Source organism: Lipophrys pholis (assembly GCF_963383615.2).
Source record: "Lipophrys pholis genome assembly, chromosome: 11".
NCBI lineage: Eukaryota > Metazoa > Chordata > Actinopteri > Blenniiformes > Blenniidae > Lipophrys > Lipophrys pholis.
The window spans coordinates 2,080,024-2,099,506 of record NC_137631.1 but is presented as its reverse complement, the minus strand read 5'-3'; the positions used below and the strand labels follow the sequence as shown (position 1 = coordinate 2,099,506).

The window sequence follows — 19,483 nt, the reverse complement described above, 5'->3', positions numbered from 1 at the left end:
TCTCCCTGAACTCCGGTTCTCTCCACTTCCAGGTTCAGCTGCTGTGATTGTGTGTTTGACCAGGATAGAAGTGGATTGATTAGTGTTTAGGTCTTCATGTGAGCTGGAAAGGTGTCTAATATTATCACTCTCTTGTGGGCGTGGTTAAAGAGGAGGACGGTCGTCCTGTCAATCATTTCCCCCCCCCCCCGTGACATCACCGCCCTTTCCTCCTCTAACACCTCCCACATCCCCAACACCCCAACCCGTCACCGACACACCCACTCCACTCTGAATGAGAGAACCTCCCTCAAGGTGCACCTCACTCTCATCTTATCACACTCCGATGAGCTTTTAATGAGGAAGTTCTCTGGAGGCCTGACGCGGCAGCACAACTTTGCGCTGACTCAGCTTGATTGATCTGTTCAGGGAAACACAGAGTTCTTCTTCACAGAGTTCTTCCCACTTTTATTTTCTATATTCAAAAATGCCTTCCCACTCTCAGTGATGAAGGCCCGTATTGTAATGTATGCTGATGACATCACTCTGTTTTCTTCTTCAACAACAATATGTGAGTAGAGCAGCACTCCAGAGGAGGAGTTAGACCCGGCAGTGCAGTGGAGGAAAATTAATAAACTAATGCTGAACACATCCCAAACTAAAAGCATTGTATTCAGTAACGTGTGTGTTGAGCCAGGTACCAATGCTCTTCATCCTTCACTAGAGGGCGCAGTAGAGCAGGTCTCTAAAGTCAAGCTGCTGGGTATGAGACTGGACCAGTCACACTGTTGGCATGATGGACAGAGGTACCGCTATGGCTCAGAAATGTTCTGCTCACTGTCCAACTGTACAGTAACTTACTGTAACTGTACACGGTAACTTACCGTCCTGTTCTTCAAACTGTTGTTCACAGCATTGTGTTGTCTCACCCTCATTACTGTGCGGTACTGTGGTCCAACGCGACAGAGACGCAGCTCAGGACACCTCAGAAGGCTCAGGACAGAGCGGCTCCACTGTCCGTTTCAAACTGAGGTTCCAGAGACGCATTAGAAACTGTCTTGGCTTATGGGGGACACAAAACTACAAGTGAGTCTTCTGGTGTTTATGCATGAAGTTTTGACGGACGGAGAGGAAAGATACTTTTATCAATAAGATTCAAGGGTTTCGGTCACAATTATCTGACCGGCCGAGCGACATCGGGGGACGTGGACACGTCCCTCAGCACAGAACTAACTGCATGGAAGGAAGTACTGCTTCCAGAGGAGCAGAGACCTGGAACTCACTTCCTTTTAATATCAGAGACACGGAAAATACTTTATTTTATAAAAGGAAGATAAAAGTACTTCTATATAAAATGTAATGTTTAACTGCTTTGTACCACTGCGTGATGTGTAGAGATTTGTTTTATTAGTATTCATATTATTATTATTACTGCAAAGTGTTTATATGCATTTTTAATGTCTGTTGTTTAAAAATGTGGTTTTTAAATGTTTTCTTGGTTTTATCATCGGACCCCAGGAAGAAACAATGATCAGAGTTCTTCACACACAGTTCTCCCTCACACAGCGTTCCTCACACAGAGTTCTCCCTCTCAGAGTTCCTCACACAGAGTTCTTCACACAGAGTTCTTCACACAGAGTTCTCCCTCATAGAGTTCTTCACACAGAGTTCTTCCTCTCAGAGTTCCTCACACAGAGTTCTTCTTCACAGAGTTCCTCACACAGTTCTCCCTCACAGAGTTCTTCACACAGAGTTCTTCCTCTCAGAGTTCTTCACACAGAGTTCTTCCTCTCAGAGTTCCTCCCTCAGAGTTCTCCCTCACAGAGTTCTTCAAAGAGAGTTCTTCCTCAGCGAGTTCTTCCTCACAGAGTTCTTCAAAGAGAGTTCTTCCTCAGCGAGTTCTTCCTCAGAGAGTTCTTCACACAGAGTTCCTCACACAGAGTTCTTCACACAGAGTTGTTCTTCACAGAGTTCTTCACACAGAGTTCTTCCTCACAGAGTTCGTCACACAGAGTTCGTCACACAGAGTTCCTCACACAGAGTTGTTCTTCACAGAGTTCTTCACACAGAGTTCTTCCTCACAGAGTTCTTCACACAGAGTTCCTCACACAGAGTTGTTCTTCACAGAGTTCCTCACACAGAGTTCTTCCTCACACAGAGTTCTTCCTCACAGAGTTCTTCACACAGAGTTCCTCACACAGAGTTGTTCTTCACAGAGTTCTTCCCGACTCGTGTCCATCCTCCTAACGATGTCCAGTCTGATGCATGCAGTGTGTGGAGATGTAGAATTTGTTTCAGGGTTCGGGTCGAGGCATTTCTTGTATATTGAGGTACGAGAAACAGACGTTGATGATCAGCAAATGTAAATACCATTCCTTGCCAGCAGATGGCAGTAGGAAGCACATTAATACTGTTAATTTAAGTTGCATGTCTGAAACCTTTATGACCAGAAGAGACGTTTTTACAATTTCCCACCAAATAAAAAGTGTCGGCGCCACACAACATGTAAATACTCTGAAATGATAAAACAACATCTTTCAACAACTAAAATGTAGTTTTCATTCCTAAAGTGTTCTGGGTACAATTTCCTTCATCTCCAAAAACCTGGACAAGACTGATGCCTCCCAACTCCACTCTCACGTATCCCATAATAACCTCAAGGAAAACGTCCAGTCCGGTTCCCGTCCACTCCATAGCACCGAAACACCAGCGGTCAAAATCACTAATGACCTCCTGATGGCAGCTGATTCTGGACTCCTCATCCTCACCATCCTCACCATCCTCATCATCCTCACCCTCCTCGCCCTCATCCTCATCATCCTCACCCTCCTCGCCCTCATCCTCACCCTCCTCGCCCTCATCCTCACCATCCTCATAATCCTCACCGTCCCCATCCTCATCACATCCTCATCACCATCCTCATTGCCCTCACCATCCTAACTTGAGCTATTTTATGCATCTTTGCTATTTTAGTTTAACTCTTTAACTATTATATATTTAGTCGCTCTGCGTTTCAGCAACACGAGATCATTTTTCTCATCTGTTTTTTCTTTTCTCCTTTAATTTTTTTCTTTTTCATTCCTTTTCTTCTGTTCCTGAAAATAACCACCTATCTAACTATTTGAATAACAGTTTAAAAAAACAACAAGTACAAAATCCCCCAAACGCTCCATCCTCGTGTTCTATTGCTATTTTCTCAGGTTTGTCATGTTTTTCACTTCCACCTCCGGAGGAACGAGACGTTTTGACTCAAAACAAGAAGAATGAACTTGGTGACTTTTGCAGTGTATTGATTTTAAAATGGACTGATTGTAATGGTGAGTGGTAACAAATGATACAAGTGAGCTCTGATGACATTGTGGTCATGTGCTGACCCGTCCTGGAGGTTCTGTTCAGGACATGTGACTCGTCATGCGACTCGTCATGTGACTCAGTGAGGGAAGAAGCGCTGGCTGCTCTCCACCAGCTTCCCGGGGATGGGGATCCTCTTCTTCAGGCTCAGGGTGGCGTTGACCTGCTCGGGCGTCAGCAGTGTGTGCCACTGGGCCACCGGGCGCCGCGGGTTCGACAACATGTCCGCCCAGTGCCTCAGCTGGTTCCCCGTGGCGTCGCAGCCCAGGTAGATCTTTCCCATGGCGTCGTTCCTGGTCACGGCGTCATGGTCCCACACCGAGATCACCAGGTTCACCCTCTGGAGGAGAACCACAGAGAACCATTCAGGGAAAATCAGCAAACTAACATGAAGTTCCTCTGTACAACACCACAACGAAATGAGGAGAGGGAGGGGGGAGGGTGGGGGAGGGGGAGGAGTTGCTCTACTTACTCATTGTAACTCAGCAAATACAGTTCTAAGCAGAACAACACTTTGGTCTATCGAAACAAATATCTTCAAACAATGAACAGTGATTATTGAAAGACCTTGTAATGAAGCTAGATGACCTTGTAATGAAGCTGAACGGCCTTGTAATGAAGCCAGATGACCTTGTAATGAAGCTAGATGACCTTGTAATGAAGCCGCACGACCAGGTAATGAAGCTAGATGACCTTGTAATGAAGCTAGATGACCTTGTAATGAAGCTAGATGACCTTGTAATGAAGCCAGATGACCTTGTAATGAAGCTAGATGACCTTGTAATGAAGCTAGATGACCTTGTAATAAAGCTAGATGACCTTGTAATGAAGCCAGATGACCTTGTAATGAAGCTAGATGACCTTGTAATGAAGCTGAACGGCTTTGTAATGAAGCCAGATGACCTTGTAATGAAGCTAGATGACCTTGTAATGAAGCCAGATGACCTTGTAATGAAGCCGCACGACCTTGTAATGAAGCTAGATGACCTTGTAATGAAGCTGAACGGCCTTGTAATGAAGCCAGATGACCTTGTAATGAAGCCGCACGACCAGGTAATGAAGCTAGATGACCTTGTAATGAAGCCAGATGACCTTGTAATGAAGCCAGATGACCTTGTGATGAAGCTGAACGGCCTTGTAATGAAGCCAGATGACCTTGTGATGAAGCTGAACGACCTTGTAATGAAGATAGACGACCTTGCTGTAGAACATGTACCTGTATTTGACTCAGCGCCACGTCGAAGGTGAAGGACTCGTTGAAGTACGGACTCAGTGTCTTCTTCTTCACCGACGTCTTCCTCTTCCTCCACTTCCTCTTGTCCAGAGCCAGCTGCACCTTCACGTAGGGGTCTGCAGGATGATGAGACGCTCATTGTGTCACTGTGTTCATGTAGCTGGAGACTGGGAGAGTTTCCAGTTCCCAGTTCCCAGCTTAAGGCGCACAAGGTGACACTTTTTCCTGAGGCTGAACTGAATGATGTTCTTTTAATCTCTCTCACAGGAAGAAGACAGGAGGAAGACGAGGAGAGCAAATGGACAGCAGCCGCTGACAGCAGCCCCAAAGCGCTTTACATGGTTCATCACATTCACCCATTCACACACATTCACACGCTCGGAGGCTGCAAGGTGGGTTTGGGGTTCAGTGTCTTGCCCAAGGCAAGGCACTCTGCCTGCCCATCTCTGCCTGCCCATGTAGGCAGGCAGAGATGGGAATCGAACCTGCAACCTTCCGATTGGGAGACGACCGCTCTACCAACCGAGCCATGCCATAGGAAGAGGAGGAGCAGGAGGAGCAGGAGGAGCAGGAGGAGCAGGAGGAGCAGGAGGAGGAGCAGGAGGAGGAGCAGGAGCAGAAGTAGGAGGAGGAGGAGCAGGAGGAGGAGGAGCAGGAGCAGGAGGAGCAGAAGGAGGAGGAGCAGGAGGAGGAGGAGCAGGAGGAGCAGGAGGAGGAGGAGCATGAGGAGGAGGAGCAGGAGCAGGAGGAGCAGGAGGAGCAGGAGGAGGAGCAGGAGGAGCAGGAGGAGGAGCAGGAGGAGGAGAAGGAGGAGGAGCAGGAGCAGCAGGAGGAGCGTGTCTGACCTGAGCTGCCGTTCATGTCCATGCTCTTCAGGTTCTTGGCCTCCAGGATGACCACGGTCAGCTTGCTGGCCGTCGGGACGTAACGCAGGGAGAAGCAGATCTCACCCAGGTTTTCTTCCTGCAGCACAAACATCTTCCTCCAGTTAGAACACTTCAGAAGCACCAACGTGGAGAACTTGTCAGAAAAGCCAATGAATCCATGAAATCCACCGAGAAGCAAAGTGGAGCTCAAAAGGTTCCACCACACAAAAAGAATGGAACAAAATGGAGCAGATCGGAACAGAGCGGAACAGAACGAAGCAGAATGGAACAGAATGGAGCCGAATGGAGTGGAGCGGAACGGAACGGAATGGAACGGAACGGAACAGAACAGAACAGAACAGAAAAGAGTGGAATAGAACGGAACGAGGAATGAGGTCATGTGAAGATGAAGCTGTGTGAAGATGAGGTTGTGTGAACATGAAGTCGTGTGCAGATGAGGTCATGTGAAGATGAGGTCATGTGATGATGAAGTCATGTGATGGTGAGGTTGTGTGAAGATGAGGTAATGTGATGATGAGGTCGTGTGATGATGAGGTCATGTGAAGATGAGGTCATGTGAAGATGAGGTCATGTGAACATGAGGTCGTGTGATGATGAGGTTGTGTGATGATGAGGTCATGTGAGGATGAGGTCATGTGAAGATGAGGTCATGTGAACATGAGGTCGTGTGATGATGAGGTCATGTGAAGATGAGGTCGTGTGAAGATGAGGTCATGTGAAGATGAGGTCATGTGAACATGAGGTCGTGTGATGATGAGGTCATGTGAAGATGAGGTCATGTGAACATGAGGTCGTGTGATGATGAGGTCATGTGAAGATGAGGTCATGTGAACATGAGGTCGTGTGATGATGAGGTTGTGTGATGATGAGGTCATGTGAGGATGAGGTCATGTGATGATGAGGTCTTGTGTGTGAGCAGTGTGACAGACGCACCTCGAAGGCGGCGGGCTCGGCGAGCTCCTGCCACTCCTCCATCACGTGGTTCCAGTCGACGCTGCAGAGCTCCAGCCGCAGCTCGCCGATGATCTCGTGTTTAGAGAATCGGTCAAAGTCGAACACCTTCATCACCGCCGTGGACTTCAGCAGGGCGGACTTGGATATCTGCAGGAATCGCTCGCTTCAGTTCAAAGGTCAACGTGAAGACGTTTATTGATGAAGAAAGACAAATGCGTTCATTTCCCATTGGGCTTTCTGGTACCTGGAAGCTGAACTGCTCGTTGAAAACGGGGTTCAAAGTACTTTTGAAGACTTTGGTCTCGCAGATCTTGGCCTTGCTGGGGAGGACGTAGACCTTCACGTACGGGTCCGAGCTTCCTCCGAAATCCATGGCCTTCAGGCCGCTGGCCTGTTTAATCCCCACGATGAGCTGAGGATGCAGAGCGGCGTCAGCGTTCCTGGAGCTCCAGGTGGAACCGTTAGGAGAACCGAGTCCTCACCTCAGACAGAGCGGCGTCGTACTCCAGAGAATACAGCAGCTTCCCGCGGTACGTCTTGGTGGAACCGTAGTTTGCTTCTGCTCCGTCAGACTGGATCTGGAAGAGGAACAAATCTGGAGGATGGAACTTCTCAAGTTCTGGACTGTGGCTGGTTCCATTCCAAAACATGATGTGAGGTGAACTACTGACCAGGACTGGAGACCTGTCCTCACCTGTCCTCACCTGTCCGCATATGTCCTCACCTGTCTTGGTGTCCCTGTCCTCACCTATCCTCATCTGTCCTGGTGTCCTTGTTCTCATCTGTCCTCACCCATCCTCATATGTCCTCACCTGTCCTGGTGTCCCTGTCCTCACCTATCCTCATCTGTCCTTGTTCTCATCTGTCCGCACCCATCCTCATATGTCCTCACCTGTCCTGGTGTCCCTGTCCTCACCTATCCTCATCTGTCCTTGTTCTCATCTGTCCGCACCCATCCTCATATGTCCTCACCTGTCCTGGTGTCCCTGTCCTCACCTATCCTCATCTGTCCTGGTTTCCTTGTTCTCATCTGTCCTCACCCATCCTCATATGTCCTCACCTGTCCTGGGGTCCCTGTCCTCACCTATCCTCATCTGTCATTGTGTCCTTGTTCTCATCTGTCCTCACCCATCCTCATATGTCCTCACCTGTCCTGGTGTCCCTGTCCTCACCTGTCCTCACCTGGTAGGCTACAGTAAAGATCAGACTCATGCAGTAGGTGCAGTGCAGGATTGCGTCACACACCAGAGTGGAGGTCGACTTCCCGTTCACCTCCTTCAGGTTCATCTGCTCGTCTTTCTTCTTCTTCTTCTTCTTCTTCTCTTTGCAGCAGCACTTGATGCAGACACACAAGCAGCAGATCACCATCAGCAGGCCGCCGGCGGAGAAGATGGTAAAGACCGCCCATCGAGGAACTGCAGAGTCGGCAGAGTCAGTGGAGTTTATAAACACAGTCTGAACATTTGACATTAACTTAATATTGAGCTTTAGTTTGGTCATTTATAGAACGTGAACCAGTTGTTTAGGAGAACCAGATATTTAGAAGAACCAAGGGTTTAGAAGTACTAAGTGTTTACGTGAACCAGGTGTTTAAAATAACCACATATTTAAAAGAACCAAGTGTTTATAAGAACCAAGCATTTAGAGAAACCAGATGTTTAGAAGATCCAGGTGCTTAGAAGAACCAAGTGTTTAGAAGAACCAAGTGTTTAGAAGAACCAAATGTTTAGAAGAACCAAGTGTTTTGAAGAACCACGTGTTACATGGACCAGGTGTTTAGAAGAACCAAGCATTTTGAAGAACCAAGTGTTACATGGACCAGGTGTTCAGAAGAACCAAGTGTTTAGAAGAACCACGTGTTACATGGACCAGGTGTTTAGAAGAACCAAGCATTTTGAAGAACCAAGTGTTACATGGACCAGGTGTTCAGAAGAACCAAGTGTTTAGAAGAACCAAGTGTTTAGAAGAACCGGGTGTTTAGAAGAACCGGGTGTTTAGAAGAACCAGGTGTTGAGAAGAACCAAATGTTTAGAAGAACCAAATGTTTAGAAGAACTGGGTGTTTAGAAGAACCAGGTATTTAGAAGAACCAAGTGTATAGAAGTACCAAATGTTTAGAAGAACCAGGTGTTTATAAGAACCAAGTGTTTAGAAGAACCAAATGTTTAGAAGAACCAAGTGTTTAGAAGCACCAAGTGTTTAGAAGAACCAGGTGTTTTGAAGAACCAAGTGTTACATGGACCAGGTGTTCAGAAGAACCAAGTGTTTAGAAGAACCAAATGTTTAGAAGAACCAAGTGTTTTGAAGAACCACGTGTTACATGGACCAGGTGTTTAGAAGAACCAAGCATTTTGAAGAACCAAGTGTTACATGGACCAGGTGTTCAGAAGAACCAAGTGTTTAGAAGAACCAAATGTTTAGAAGAACCAAGTGTGTTGAAGAACCAGGTGTTTCCAGGTGACCTACGGGGGATCTGGTTGAGTAGGTCGGTGAAGAAGGCCTCAGCCGGGTTGACGGTGGTGTTGGTGGGGTGGGTGGAGGTAGAGACGGTGGGGTGAGTGGAGGTGGAGTTGGTGGGGGTGAGTCTGGTGGTGGTCCTTGACTGGGCCCTGGTGGGTTTTGCTTTGTGGATGTTCGGCATGATGATGAGGAGGAGGAAGAGTTCTAGAAGAACATGAGGAACGAGTTCAATCGTCTTTTCATGCCGACAACATTTTCTCACATTTCAACCACAGATCATTTTTATTCCTGTGACCTGAGAAGACGAAGTGGAAGAGAAATTATAGGAGGTTTTCATTTTGGTTTTTATTACTGATAAGAACCGAGATGTCTCCGCCCCCTCAGCAGACCCCCTGAGGTCCAGCAGCCATGTTTTAACCAGGAGAAGGGTTCTGGTGTTCCCCGGGGGCATGACGCTCAGCACAGTGAGCACAAGTCAGTGACGTAAGGTTTCCTGGTTCTGAAACTGGACTTGCTTTGTACCAGCAGCCTTGCCCACATGTGATAAAAGAACATCAAGAATCAATGTAGTTGTTGACGAGTTCCAGACTGTCTTGCCCAGAGGGCGACATCATGGAGGACAGAGGAGAGTGACATCATGTAGGACAGTTACATGGAGAGAGGAGAGTGGCATCATGGAGAGAGGAGAGTGACATCATGTAGGACAGTTACATGGAGAGAGGAGAGTGACATCATGGAGGACAGTTACATGGAGAGAGGAGAGTGGCATCATGGAGAGATGAGAGTGACATCATGTAGAACAGAGGAGAGTGACATCATGGAGATGTGAATTAATGGAGGAGAGTGACATCATGGAGGAGAGCGATATCATGGAGGTCAGAGGAGAGTGACATCATGGAGGTCAGAGGAGAGTGGCATGGAGGAGAGTGACATCATGGAGGTCAGAGGAGAGTGGCATGGAGGAGAGTGACATCATGGTGAGAGGAGAGTGAAATCATGTAGAACAGAGGAAAGTGACACCATGGAGGAGAGTGACATCATGGAGCAGAGTGACATCATGGAGGAGAGTGACATCGTGGAGGACAGAGGAGAGTAACATCATGGAGGAGAGCGACATCATGGAGAGAGGAGTAACATCATGGAGGAGAGCGACATCATGGAGAGAGGAGAGGGACATCATGGAGGAGAGTGACATCATGGAGAGAGGAGAGTGACTGGGCGACTTCAACGCTCATGTTGGCAATGACTGGGTGACCTGGAGGTGACCTGGAGGAACGACTGGCTGACCTGGAGGTGACCTGGAGGAATGACTTGGTTACCTGGAGGTGACCTGGAGGTGACCTGGAGGTGACCTGGAGGTGACCTGGAGGCGGGTGATTGGGAGGAACGGCCCGATCTGAACCTGAGCGGTGAGTTGTTACAGGACTTCTGTTCCCCTCCTCCCCGATACAACCAATTGTTATTATTATTCTTATTTGATACCAGAGCTCCTTGGGTCTAAGGTGAGTGATCAGCCCTGTTCTAGGTTCTTCTGACCCGAGACTGGATGTTCTGGACCCTCTGTTGAAGAGCAGAGCTTCAACTGATCACCTGGTGCCGAATTGATCAGAGAATGAAAATGGTTCAACATGTCATTTTCAGGAAGCCTCAGAGAGTCCATACAGAGAAACATGTGGCTTCAGAGCTGCAGGTTCCTCAGGCTGCAGGTTCCTCAGGCTGCAGGTTCTCACCACTGCAGGACCAAAGTGTTGCTCAAACACCATGAAACTGACATTTACTGTCAGTAAAACTTTAAAAAGCGCACACACACACACACACACACACACACACACACACACACACACACACACACACACACACACACACACACACACACACACACACACACACACACACACACACACACACACACACACACACACACACACACACACACACACACACACACACACACACACACACACACACACACACACACACACACACACACAGAGCGTTGGACTGGTAGCTGGAGGGAGGCATCAAGGTGAACAACAACAATGACGTAGATGAGAAGCAAACAAAGTGACGACTCCACGGAGGAATTCCAGTGTTCAGGCCTCCACCAAGAACAAACAGCAGCACTTCACCACAACACTCCGCTCACAGCCCATCAACACGTCTGCTGCTGCCGCTGATCCACAACCACACAAGGTCCAAAAACAAGTCCAGGCTGTTTCACAAAGATTCCTGAAGAAAATGGGTTTTTGTCCTTTCATTAAAACTTTGGAACCCGAGTCTCTATCCAGTCCAACGAGAACCACCTGGTTTCTGCCGGTCGGTCCATCCACACCTCACCGAACAAGATGTAGTAAACCCGCCAGGCCTTTAGGTGGCGCTGTGACTGCCACAGAAATACACCAGGAACACAGAAGAAGACAGAGACTCCTCCTCCTCCTCCTCTTCCTCCTACTGGACAAATCTACATGTGGCTCATTAAACCAAACAGCATCGGCAGCTTCTGCAGCTCCACCTGGAGCAGGTAGTCCGCCATGTTGTTTAGTGACATCATGGAGAGGGAGGCGGGGCTTTAGGTCAAGAGGTGGAGCCATGACATCATTTTCTTGGCCATCAACATGTCAAAGCCAAGGCAAACTTCTCTACTCTAGAACTCGGTTCCAGGCTCCTAAAACGCAGCGGCGTGTGGATGATGTTGTGTGGGCGGGGCCTAAAAAGGGTTTGTGAACAACGGCATGGAGACGAGGCACACTGACGGTGGAATCGTCCACCAGACATCTGGAACCAGAAACACTCGTCTGTTCGTGACAACGTGGGACGAGAGTTGTCCCGGAAGGACGCCACGTGTCCATTATTATCAAAACGCCAGGTCACAAGATGGCAGACGATCTCAAAATGACCACGCCCAGAAACCTCGTGGTCGTTTGATTTGATGTGAGGAAACAATCCGATTTTCCATTTTGATGTTTGACTCCCACATGTCAGCTCGTCTGTAGACGACTGACAGTCTGTAGACGACTGACAGTCTGTAGGCCACTGACGGTCTGTAGATGACTGAAGGTCTGTAGACGACTGAGTCTTTAGATGACTGAGTCTTTAGACGACTGACGGTCTGTAGATGACTGAAGGTCTGTAGATGACTGAAGGTCTGTAGACGACTGACGGTCTGTAGACGACTGACGGTCTGTAGATGACTGACAGCCTTTAGACGACTGACGGTCTGTAGATGACTGAAGGTCTGTAGATAACTGAGTCTTTAGATGACTGAAGGTCTGTAGACGACTGACAGTCTGTAGATGACTGAAGGTCTGTAGATAACTGAGTCTTTAGATGACTGAAGGTCTGTAGACGACTGACGGTCTGTAGATGACTGACAGCCTTTAGACGACTGACGGTCTGTAGATGACTGAAGGTCTGTAGATAACTGAGTCTTTAGATGACTGACGGTCTGTAGGACACTGACAGCCTTTAGACGACTGACGGTCTGTAGATGACTGAAGGTCTGTAGATAACTGAGTCTTTAGATGACTGAAGGTCTGTAGACGACTGACAGTCTGTAGATGACTGACAGCCTTTAGATGACTGAAGGTCTGTAGATAACTGAGTCTTTAGATGACTGACGGTCTGTAGGACACTGACGGTCTGTAGATGACTGAAGGTCTTTCAACGACTGAAGGTCTGTAGACGACTGACGGCAACTGATGGACTTCTCAAAATAACTCTGAAAGTGTGTAATCAAGGAGAGGAAACAGCTCCTCCCTCCCTCCTTCCCTCCCTCCTTCCCTCCCTCCTTCCCTCCTCCTTCTTCCCTCCTTCCCTCCTCCTTCTTCCCTCCTTCCTCAGCTCTTCTGCTTCCGTTGCAATCAACCGAGCGACGCCCGTCAACACTTCCTGTTTCCTTCCAGCTGCAGAGGAAAGATAAAGAACCAACAGGTTTGAGCTCCACTGAGTGATCACGAGCCTCAGGAACGTCCCAGAAGAAGAACCTTTGACCTGGAACTCATTAACGCAGAATGAAGTCGACTCTTTGAGAAGCAGGTGATCGCAGAGTCATTAAATAAAAACCAAGAGACCGATAGAAGAAGATAGATAGATGAATGGACGACCTTCAAGTTAAAGTTAACTCCAGTTTATAAAGTGAAAAACACAGTTTTGGTGGATTTATATTGAGGAGGCCCCGCCCTCCAGAGCAAGCCCCGCCCCCCCAGAGGAGGTTTCTTTCTTTCTTTCTCCTGACGTAGCATTGAGTCCAAATTTGACCACTAAACGCTCCAACACTCACCCTATCCGGCATCTCATCAGGTCTGGTGCAGACGATAAGAAAATCTTAAAATTAACCCCCAAAGTGCCAAAATGTGCTCTCTAGCGCCACCTAGAAACACTTGAACAGCCACCACGGCCCGTAGGAACGTCGTAGAGAGACTGAACCAAAAACTCACTTGTTCGTCTCATCAAGACCTAAAAATCCCTCAATGAAACTTTGTGTTCCTTTCGATGAATTAAAACACAAATAAATACTTTTACGTCAACGTTTATTTTGGTTGCCGTGGAAACAAGCCACCATGATTGAAGCCATATTTTGGCTGTGGTGCGACTGGGAGCAGTCTGAATGTTGACCTTCTTCTCAGGAACAAATACAGAAGAGTTTTCAAAGTAACAACAAAGTAAACACATCAATGGAAAGTACAACCCCTGTACTTTCCAGACATAGGGTACTTCATATCAGGATATAAGTTTTCACCCTGAAAATGTTAGTTTTGTTTGATGAAGCTAAATTATATATTTTTCCCCTCATAAATCTGCTTCTGAGGAAAAGAAGATGCAAACCACATGTTTTTGAGATGAGGTGGCACATGGAGGACAACTATGTGTTGAAAAAATATATTTCACTATTTAATTGTGTAATTTTTAGTAAGTCAAACATGTATTTCTACTCCCAAGTCAATATAATAGCAGGAGACAACAAGACACTGTTCACTTAAGCAGGCTGGTCGCAGTGTCCACCAGTGAGGACATCCACCTTCTACTGGTAACAGTTTCCACCAGTGAGGACATCCACATTCTACTGGTAACAGTGTCCTTTAGTGATGACATCCACCTTCTACTGGTGACAGTATCCATTAGTGAGGACATCCACCTTCTACTGGTGACAGTATCCATTAGTGAGGACATCCACCTTCTACTGGTAACAGTGTCCTTTAGTGAGGACATCCACATTCTACTGGTAACAGTGTCCTTTAGTGAGGACATCCACCTTCTACTGGTAAAAGTGTCCTTTAGTGAGGACATCCACCTTCTACTGGTAACAGTGTCCTTTAGTGAGGACATCCACCTTCTACTGGTAACAGTGTCCTTTAGTGATGACATCCACCTTCTACTGGTAAAAGTGTCCTTTAGTGAGGACATCCACCTTCTACTGGTAACAGTGTCCTTTAGTGAGGACATCCACCTTCTACTGGTAACAGTGTCCTTTAGTGAGGACATCCACCTTCTACTGGTAACAGTGTCCTTTAGTGAGGACATCCACCTTCTACTGGTAACAGTGTCCTTTAGTGAGGACATCCACCTTCTACTGGTGACAGTGTCCTTTAGTGAGGACATCCACCTTCTACTGGTAACAGTGTCCTTTAGTGAGGACATCCACCTTCTACTGGTGACAGTGTCCACCAGTGAGGACATCCACCTTCTACTGGTAACAGTGTCCTTTAGTGATGACATCCACCTTCAACTGGTAACAGTGTCCATTAGTGAGGACATCCACCTTCTACTGGTAACAGTGTCCTTTAGTGAGGACATCCACCTTCTACTGGTGACAGTATCCTTTAGTGATGACATCCACCTTCTACTGGTAACAGTGTCCTTTAGTGAGGACATCCACCTTCTACTGGTAACAGTGTCCTTTAGTGAGGACATCCACCTTCTACTGGTGACAGTGTCCTTTAGTGAGGACATCCACCTTCTACTGGTGACAGTATCCATTAGTGAGGACAGTCCACCTTCTACTGGTAACAGTGTCCTTTAGTGAGGACATCCACCTTCTACTGGTAACAGTTTCCTTTAGTGAGGACATCCACCTTCTACTGGTAAAAGTGTCCTTTAGTGAGGACATCCACCTTCTACTGGTAACAGTGTCCTTTAGTGAGGACATCCACCTTCTACTGGTAACAGTATCCTTTAGTGATGACATCCACCTTCTACTGGTAACAGTGTCCTTTAGTGAGGACAGTCCACCTTCTACTGGTAACAGTATCCTTTAGTGATGACATCCACCTTCTACTGGTAACAGTGTCCTTTAGTGAGGACAGTCCACCTTCTACTGGTAACAGTGTCCTTTAGTGAGGACATCCACCTTCTACTGGTAAAAGTGTCTTTTAGTGAGGACATCCACCTTCTACTGGTAACAGTGTCCTTTAGTGAGGACATCCACCTTCTACTGGTGACAGTATCCATTAGTGAGGACAGTCCACCTTCTACTGGTAACAGTGTCCTTTAGTGAGGACATCCACCTTCTACTGGTAACAGTGTCCTTTAGTGAGGACATCCACCTTCTACTGGTAACAGTGTCCACCAGTGAGGACATCCACCTTCTACTGGTGACAGGTTCAGTAGGATCTAGTAGAGTCTTCATGTTTTGCCTTTGGCAGTTCCATTTCTAGTCTCTGTAGTAATCAGCAGTGAGAACTTCATTATATGTTAACAAACAAGCATCAATACGTTTGAAATGTCCTGGTGAGAAACTGCCTGACTTGTTTTCCTTCTATCTTCAGGAAAAAAGTACAACCAAGAAAATTCATAATTCACTTTTAAATGTTTCGATTCTCAGTTCTTGAACAAGAATAATATGTGAAGGGGTCTGCTGTGGCTCAGTTGGTAACGCTGAAGGGTGGTGGTTTGGGGTGTGAGTGAACGGGTGGATGTGACAGACAACAAGCATAATATCAATACAAGTCAATTTAAAGCAACAGTTTGTGGTTTCAGTCCAAAACTTCAATGTCAGGAAAGCTTTGTTTGTTGGGATATAGTGTATATGTACGTATGTTGAAATATACATAAATAACACCGAGTTCCAAATATAGACACGCATACGAGTCAAACAATTGAAAGTATTGAAAGTTTTCCACGAACCAGAGATTTAATTTCTGAATTCATCTGCATATTTAACGCCATCTATGACGGGAGCATGAATAAAGCCAGAGCAGCTTCCCAGTGAGGGAAGCTCATATATTCGGTAAAGACTGTTATGGCGAGAGTATATATAAGTTATATTGTGTACTGTATGTGTTGACTTCAGGAAATGATGTCACCACTATAAAGTGACAACAGACCGTTTGGTGTGAAAAGTATTTACAATCTTAACCCTTTAACAGACTAGTGACCACAGTCACTTCTTCGTAGTTCACATCTCCCGAAGTACTAAAGTTTTGCTCATTTCAATCACAACATACATCATGAAATATTTCTACCGGAAATATGAAAATAAGATTGAGCACATAATGTTTGTTTCAATTTACTTTGGATATCATCTCTTCTTCCCCGGACACCATTGAAGATTTTAATCTGAAAATATAAAGTCAATATAAAATCAAATGTTAAGAAATGTATGTGTAGTACAGGTGTCCTCCTCTAAGCACAATATATAGGTACAGCCAGTAGTTGGCGCTATATTTCCAGCAGCTCAATGAATATGGGCTCGTTTCATTCTTACATAAGAGAGGAAAACTTCATCAAACAAAACTAACATTTTCAGAGTAAAAACTTATATCCTGATATGAAGTACCCTATGTCTGGAAAGTACAAGAGTTGTACTTTCCAGTGACGTGTTTACTTTGTTGTTACTTTGAAAACTCTTCTGTATTTGTTCCTGAGAAGAAGGTCAACATTCAGACTGCTCCCAGTCGCACCACAGCCAAAATATGGCTTCAATCATGGTGGCTTGTTTCCACGGCAACCAAAATAAATGTTGACGTAAAAGTATTTATTTGTGTTTTAATTCATCGAAAGGAACACAAAGTTTCATTCATCTCCTCTCTGACCTCAACTTTCCAGCCCACGACTCATTTTCTCAGTCGGCAGCTCTTAATATTCGCCATCAAACAGGAAGTCAGCATAGTTCGCTCAGAGTCCACATCTGATCAGCCACAGCGCCCCCTGCTGGGAGCAGGGCCATGATCAGGCCAGAGGCCCTGATTGGCCCGACCCCTGGGGGCCGGAGTGGAGGTCAGGGTGGAGGTCCTGACCAAAGCTGCTTCCAGCTTCATTTCCACTACTGGTTGTTTGTGATTCCTGCCATTCTGAAAACGCTCTTCAGACACTGACGGAGGACGATGGCTGACGTAGTTTCAGATGCACTTTAACTATTTCATTTCAGCTCCGCCCACCTCGTCTCACACAGAAATGTTTGAAGGTTTTGAGACTTTCCGCTTGTTTGGTCGTCGGGCTTCACTTTTCATGAGTCGTCTAACGTTTGTTCTGCTTCGCTGGAGGAAACACGAAGCAGCAGGAGGAGGAAGAAAAGTGTCAACAGACGGCGAGCGGCAGTTTACTGACCAAACAAGAACGTCCGCTTCCTCCCTTCACTCCCCGAGGGTGGAGGTCTTCAGCCCAGCTCCACGTACCTGAGGGTGGAGGTCTCCTCTCCTGGTGGACTCAGTCCTTCATCCTCCACTCTGATCTGCTGCACCAACCACACCTGCTGAGCACACACTGCGAGTTCAAACAGAGGAGGAGCTCCACCCACAGAGGAGGAGGAGCTCCACCCACAGAGGAGAAACTCCACCCACAGCGGAGGCGGAGCTCCACCCACAGAGGAGGAGCTCCACCCACAGAGGAGAAACTCCACCCACAGAGGAGAAACTCCACTCACAGCGGAGGGGGAGCTCCACCCACAGAGGAGAAACTCCACCCACAGAAGAGGAGCTCCACCGTAGACTGAGGAGTAGACGCCACATCGACCGCTACCACCTGTTGGCGCTGACGAGCCGTGGCGCCGCCATCTTGCTTTGCTCAGTGTGACACGAACCAAGACACGATTTTAAAGTTCACAGAAATAGAAAGTTCTGATACGTGATGGATGTAAAACACACACACACACACACACACACACACACACACACACACACACACACACACACACACACACACACACACACACACACACATATATAACTAACATGTGACGGAGATACAGAAGCAGATCGTGAATGACTCAGGTATTTTAATAAGTTGAAAAATCAAACAAATACATTATAAACCAAATATGAGGAAACTCAATGGACAAATTATAGATCTGAAAAAATATACATTTACTTTATTGATTAATTTCAGGCACTTGGACACTGAATTATCCCAGAGGAATAAACATACAGACACACGTACAAACAGTACCTCATATATTTAATTATATGCCTGAAAAGAGGTAGGAAGTAAAACTTATCAAATCCTACCCTTTGTCCAATGTTCATTAGTTCTACTTTATAAATATCTTTCTGTATTAAAAATAGATAGTATTAATATGGAAATATATGCAGTAATGCTGCGTAATATAGAAGAGATACACGCCAAACAATATACACACACACGCATATATAGAAACACGTGCAGTAAAGAGGAGAGACGCCCTATAATCCAAGGCAAGTGTCCCCTGAAGACAGGTGTCCTCTCTTCAGAGGGACGGGTCACGAGGACAAATTGTAGGACCAGTTGATATTGAATGAACCAAACACCAAATATGATGGAACATCAAGTTTCGTTCCATCATTTTAAGGAACAAAACTGTTCCTTAAAATGATGGAACATGTAAATAAATAAAACCCTGATCCTGGAGGGAGGAGTCAGAACCTCTGGACTCAGCTGGAAAAGGTGCCTCCTCTGGTACTTCCTCCTGTGGTTCCTCCTTCTCTGTTTCTTCCTCTGGTTCTTCCTCCTCTGGATTCTCCTCCTCTGGTTCTTCCTCTCGGTCCTCCTCCCCTGATTCTTCCTCTGGTTCCTCCTTCTCTGGTTCCTTCTCTGGTTCTTCCTCCTCTGTTAATTCTTCTGCTTTCTCCTTCTCTGGTTCTTCCTCCTCTGGTTCCCCCTCCACTGGTTCCTCCTTCTCTGGTTCCTCCTTCTCTGGTTCTTCCTCTGGTTCCTCCTTCTCTGGTTCCTCCTTCTCTGGTTCTTCCTCTGGTTCCTCATCCGGTGCATCCTCCTCTAGTTCTCCCTCTGGTTCCTCCTCCCTGGGTTCTTCCTCTGCTCCCTCCTCCCCTGGTTCTTCCTCTAGTTCCTCCTTTCTTTCTTCCTCTGGTTCCTCCTCCTCTGTTTCTTTCTTGGGTTCCTCCTCCTCCTCTAGTTCATCCTCTGGTTCCTCCTTCTCTGTTTCCACTGGTTCTTTCTCCTCGGGTTCCTCCTCCTCCTCTAGTTCTTCGTCTGGTTCCTCCTCTAGTTCCTCCTCTGGTTCCTCCTTCACTGGTTCTTCCTCTGGTTCCTCCTTTCTTGGTTCGTCCGCTGGTTCCTCACTCTCTGGTTCTTCCTCTGGTTCTTTCTCTGGTTAATCCTCCTCTGGTTCTTCCTCTTCTGGTTCCCCCTCCTCTGGTTCCTCGTGTGTTAACTCTTCCTCTGGTTCTTCCTCTGGTTCCTCCTCCTCT

The 19,483-nt window shown here is 46.8% G+C and overlaps 1 protein-coding gene across 6 annotated transcripts; it reads right to left on the bottom strand.

The window, feature by feature from the left end:
* Window positions 1–3,055: 3,055 nt before the first annotated feature.
* syt8 (synaptotagmin VIII) lies at window positions 3,056–17,589 on the bottom strand. 6 transcript variants are annotated; one of them, XM_080475765.1, is made up of 9 exons: window positions 17,477–17,589; window positions 8,871–9,068; window positions 7,651–7,820; window positions 6,888–6,983; window positions 6,650–6,817; window positions 6,385–6,552; window positions 5,410–5,527; window positions 4,547–4,680; window positions 3,056–3,670 (listed from the first exon to the last, which is right to left on the bottom strand). In XM_080475765.1, the coding sequence occupies exons 2-9, from the start codon at window positions 9,043–9,045 to the stop codon at window positions 3,410–3,412; spliced, it is 1,290 nt and encodes a 429-aa protein (XP_080331891.1). In that variant the 5' UTR covers window positions 9,046–9,068; window positions 17,477–17,589; the 3' UTR covers window positions 3,056–3,409. The 6 variants fall into 6 exon arrangements, with proteins under 6 accessions (XP_080331891.1, XP_080331890.1, XP_080331892.1 ...); XM_080475764.1 differs by having other exon boundaries at window positions 17,409–17,574; XM_080475766.1 differs by having other exon boundaries at window positions 7,678–7,820; window positions 17,409–17,552.
* Window positions 17,590–19,483: the final 1,894 nt, after the last annotated feature.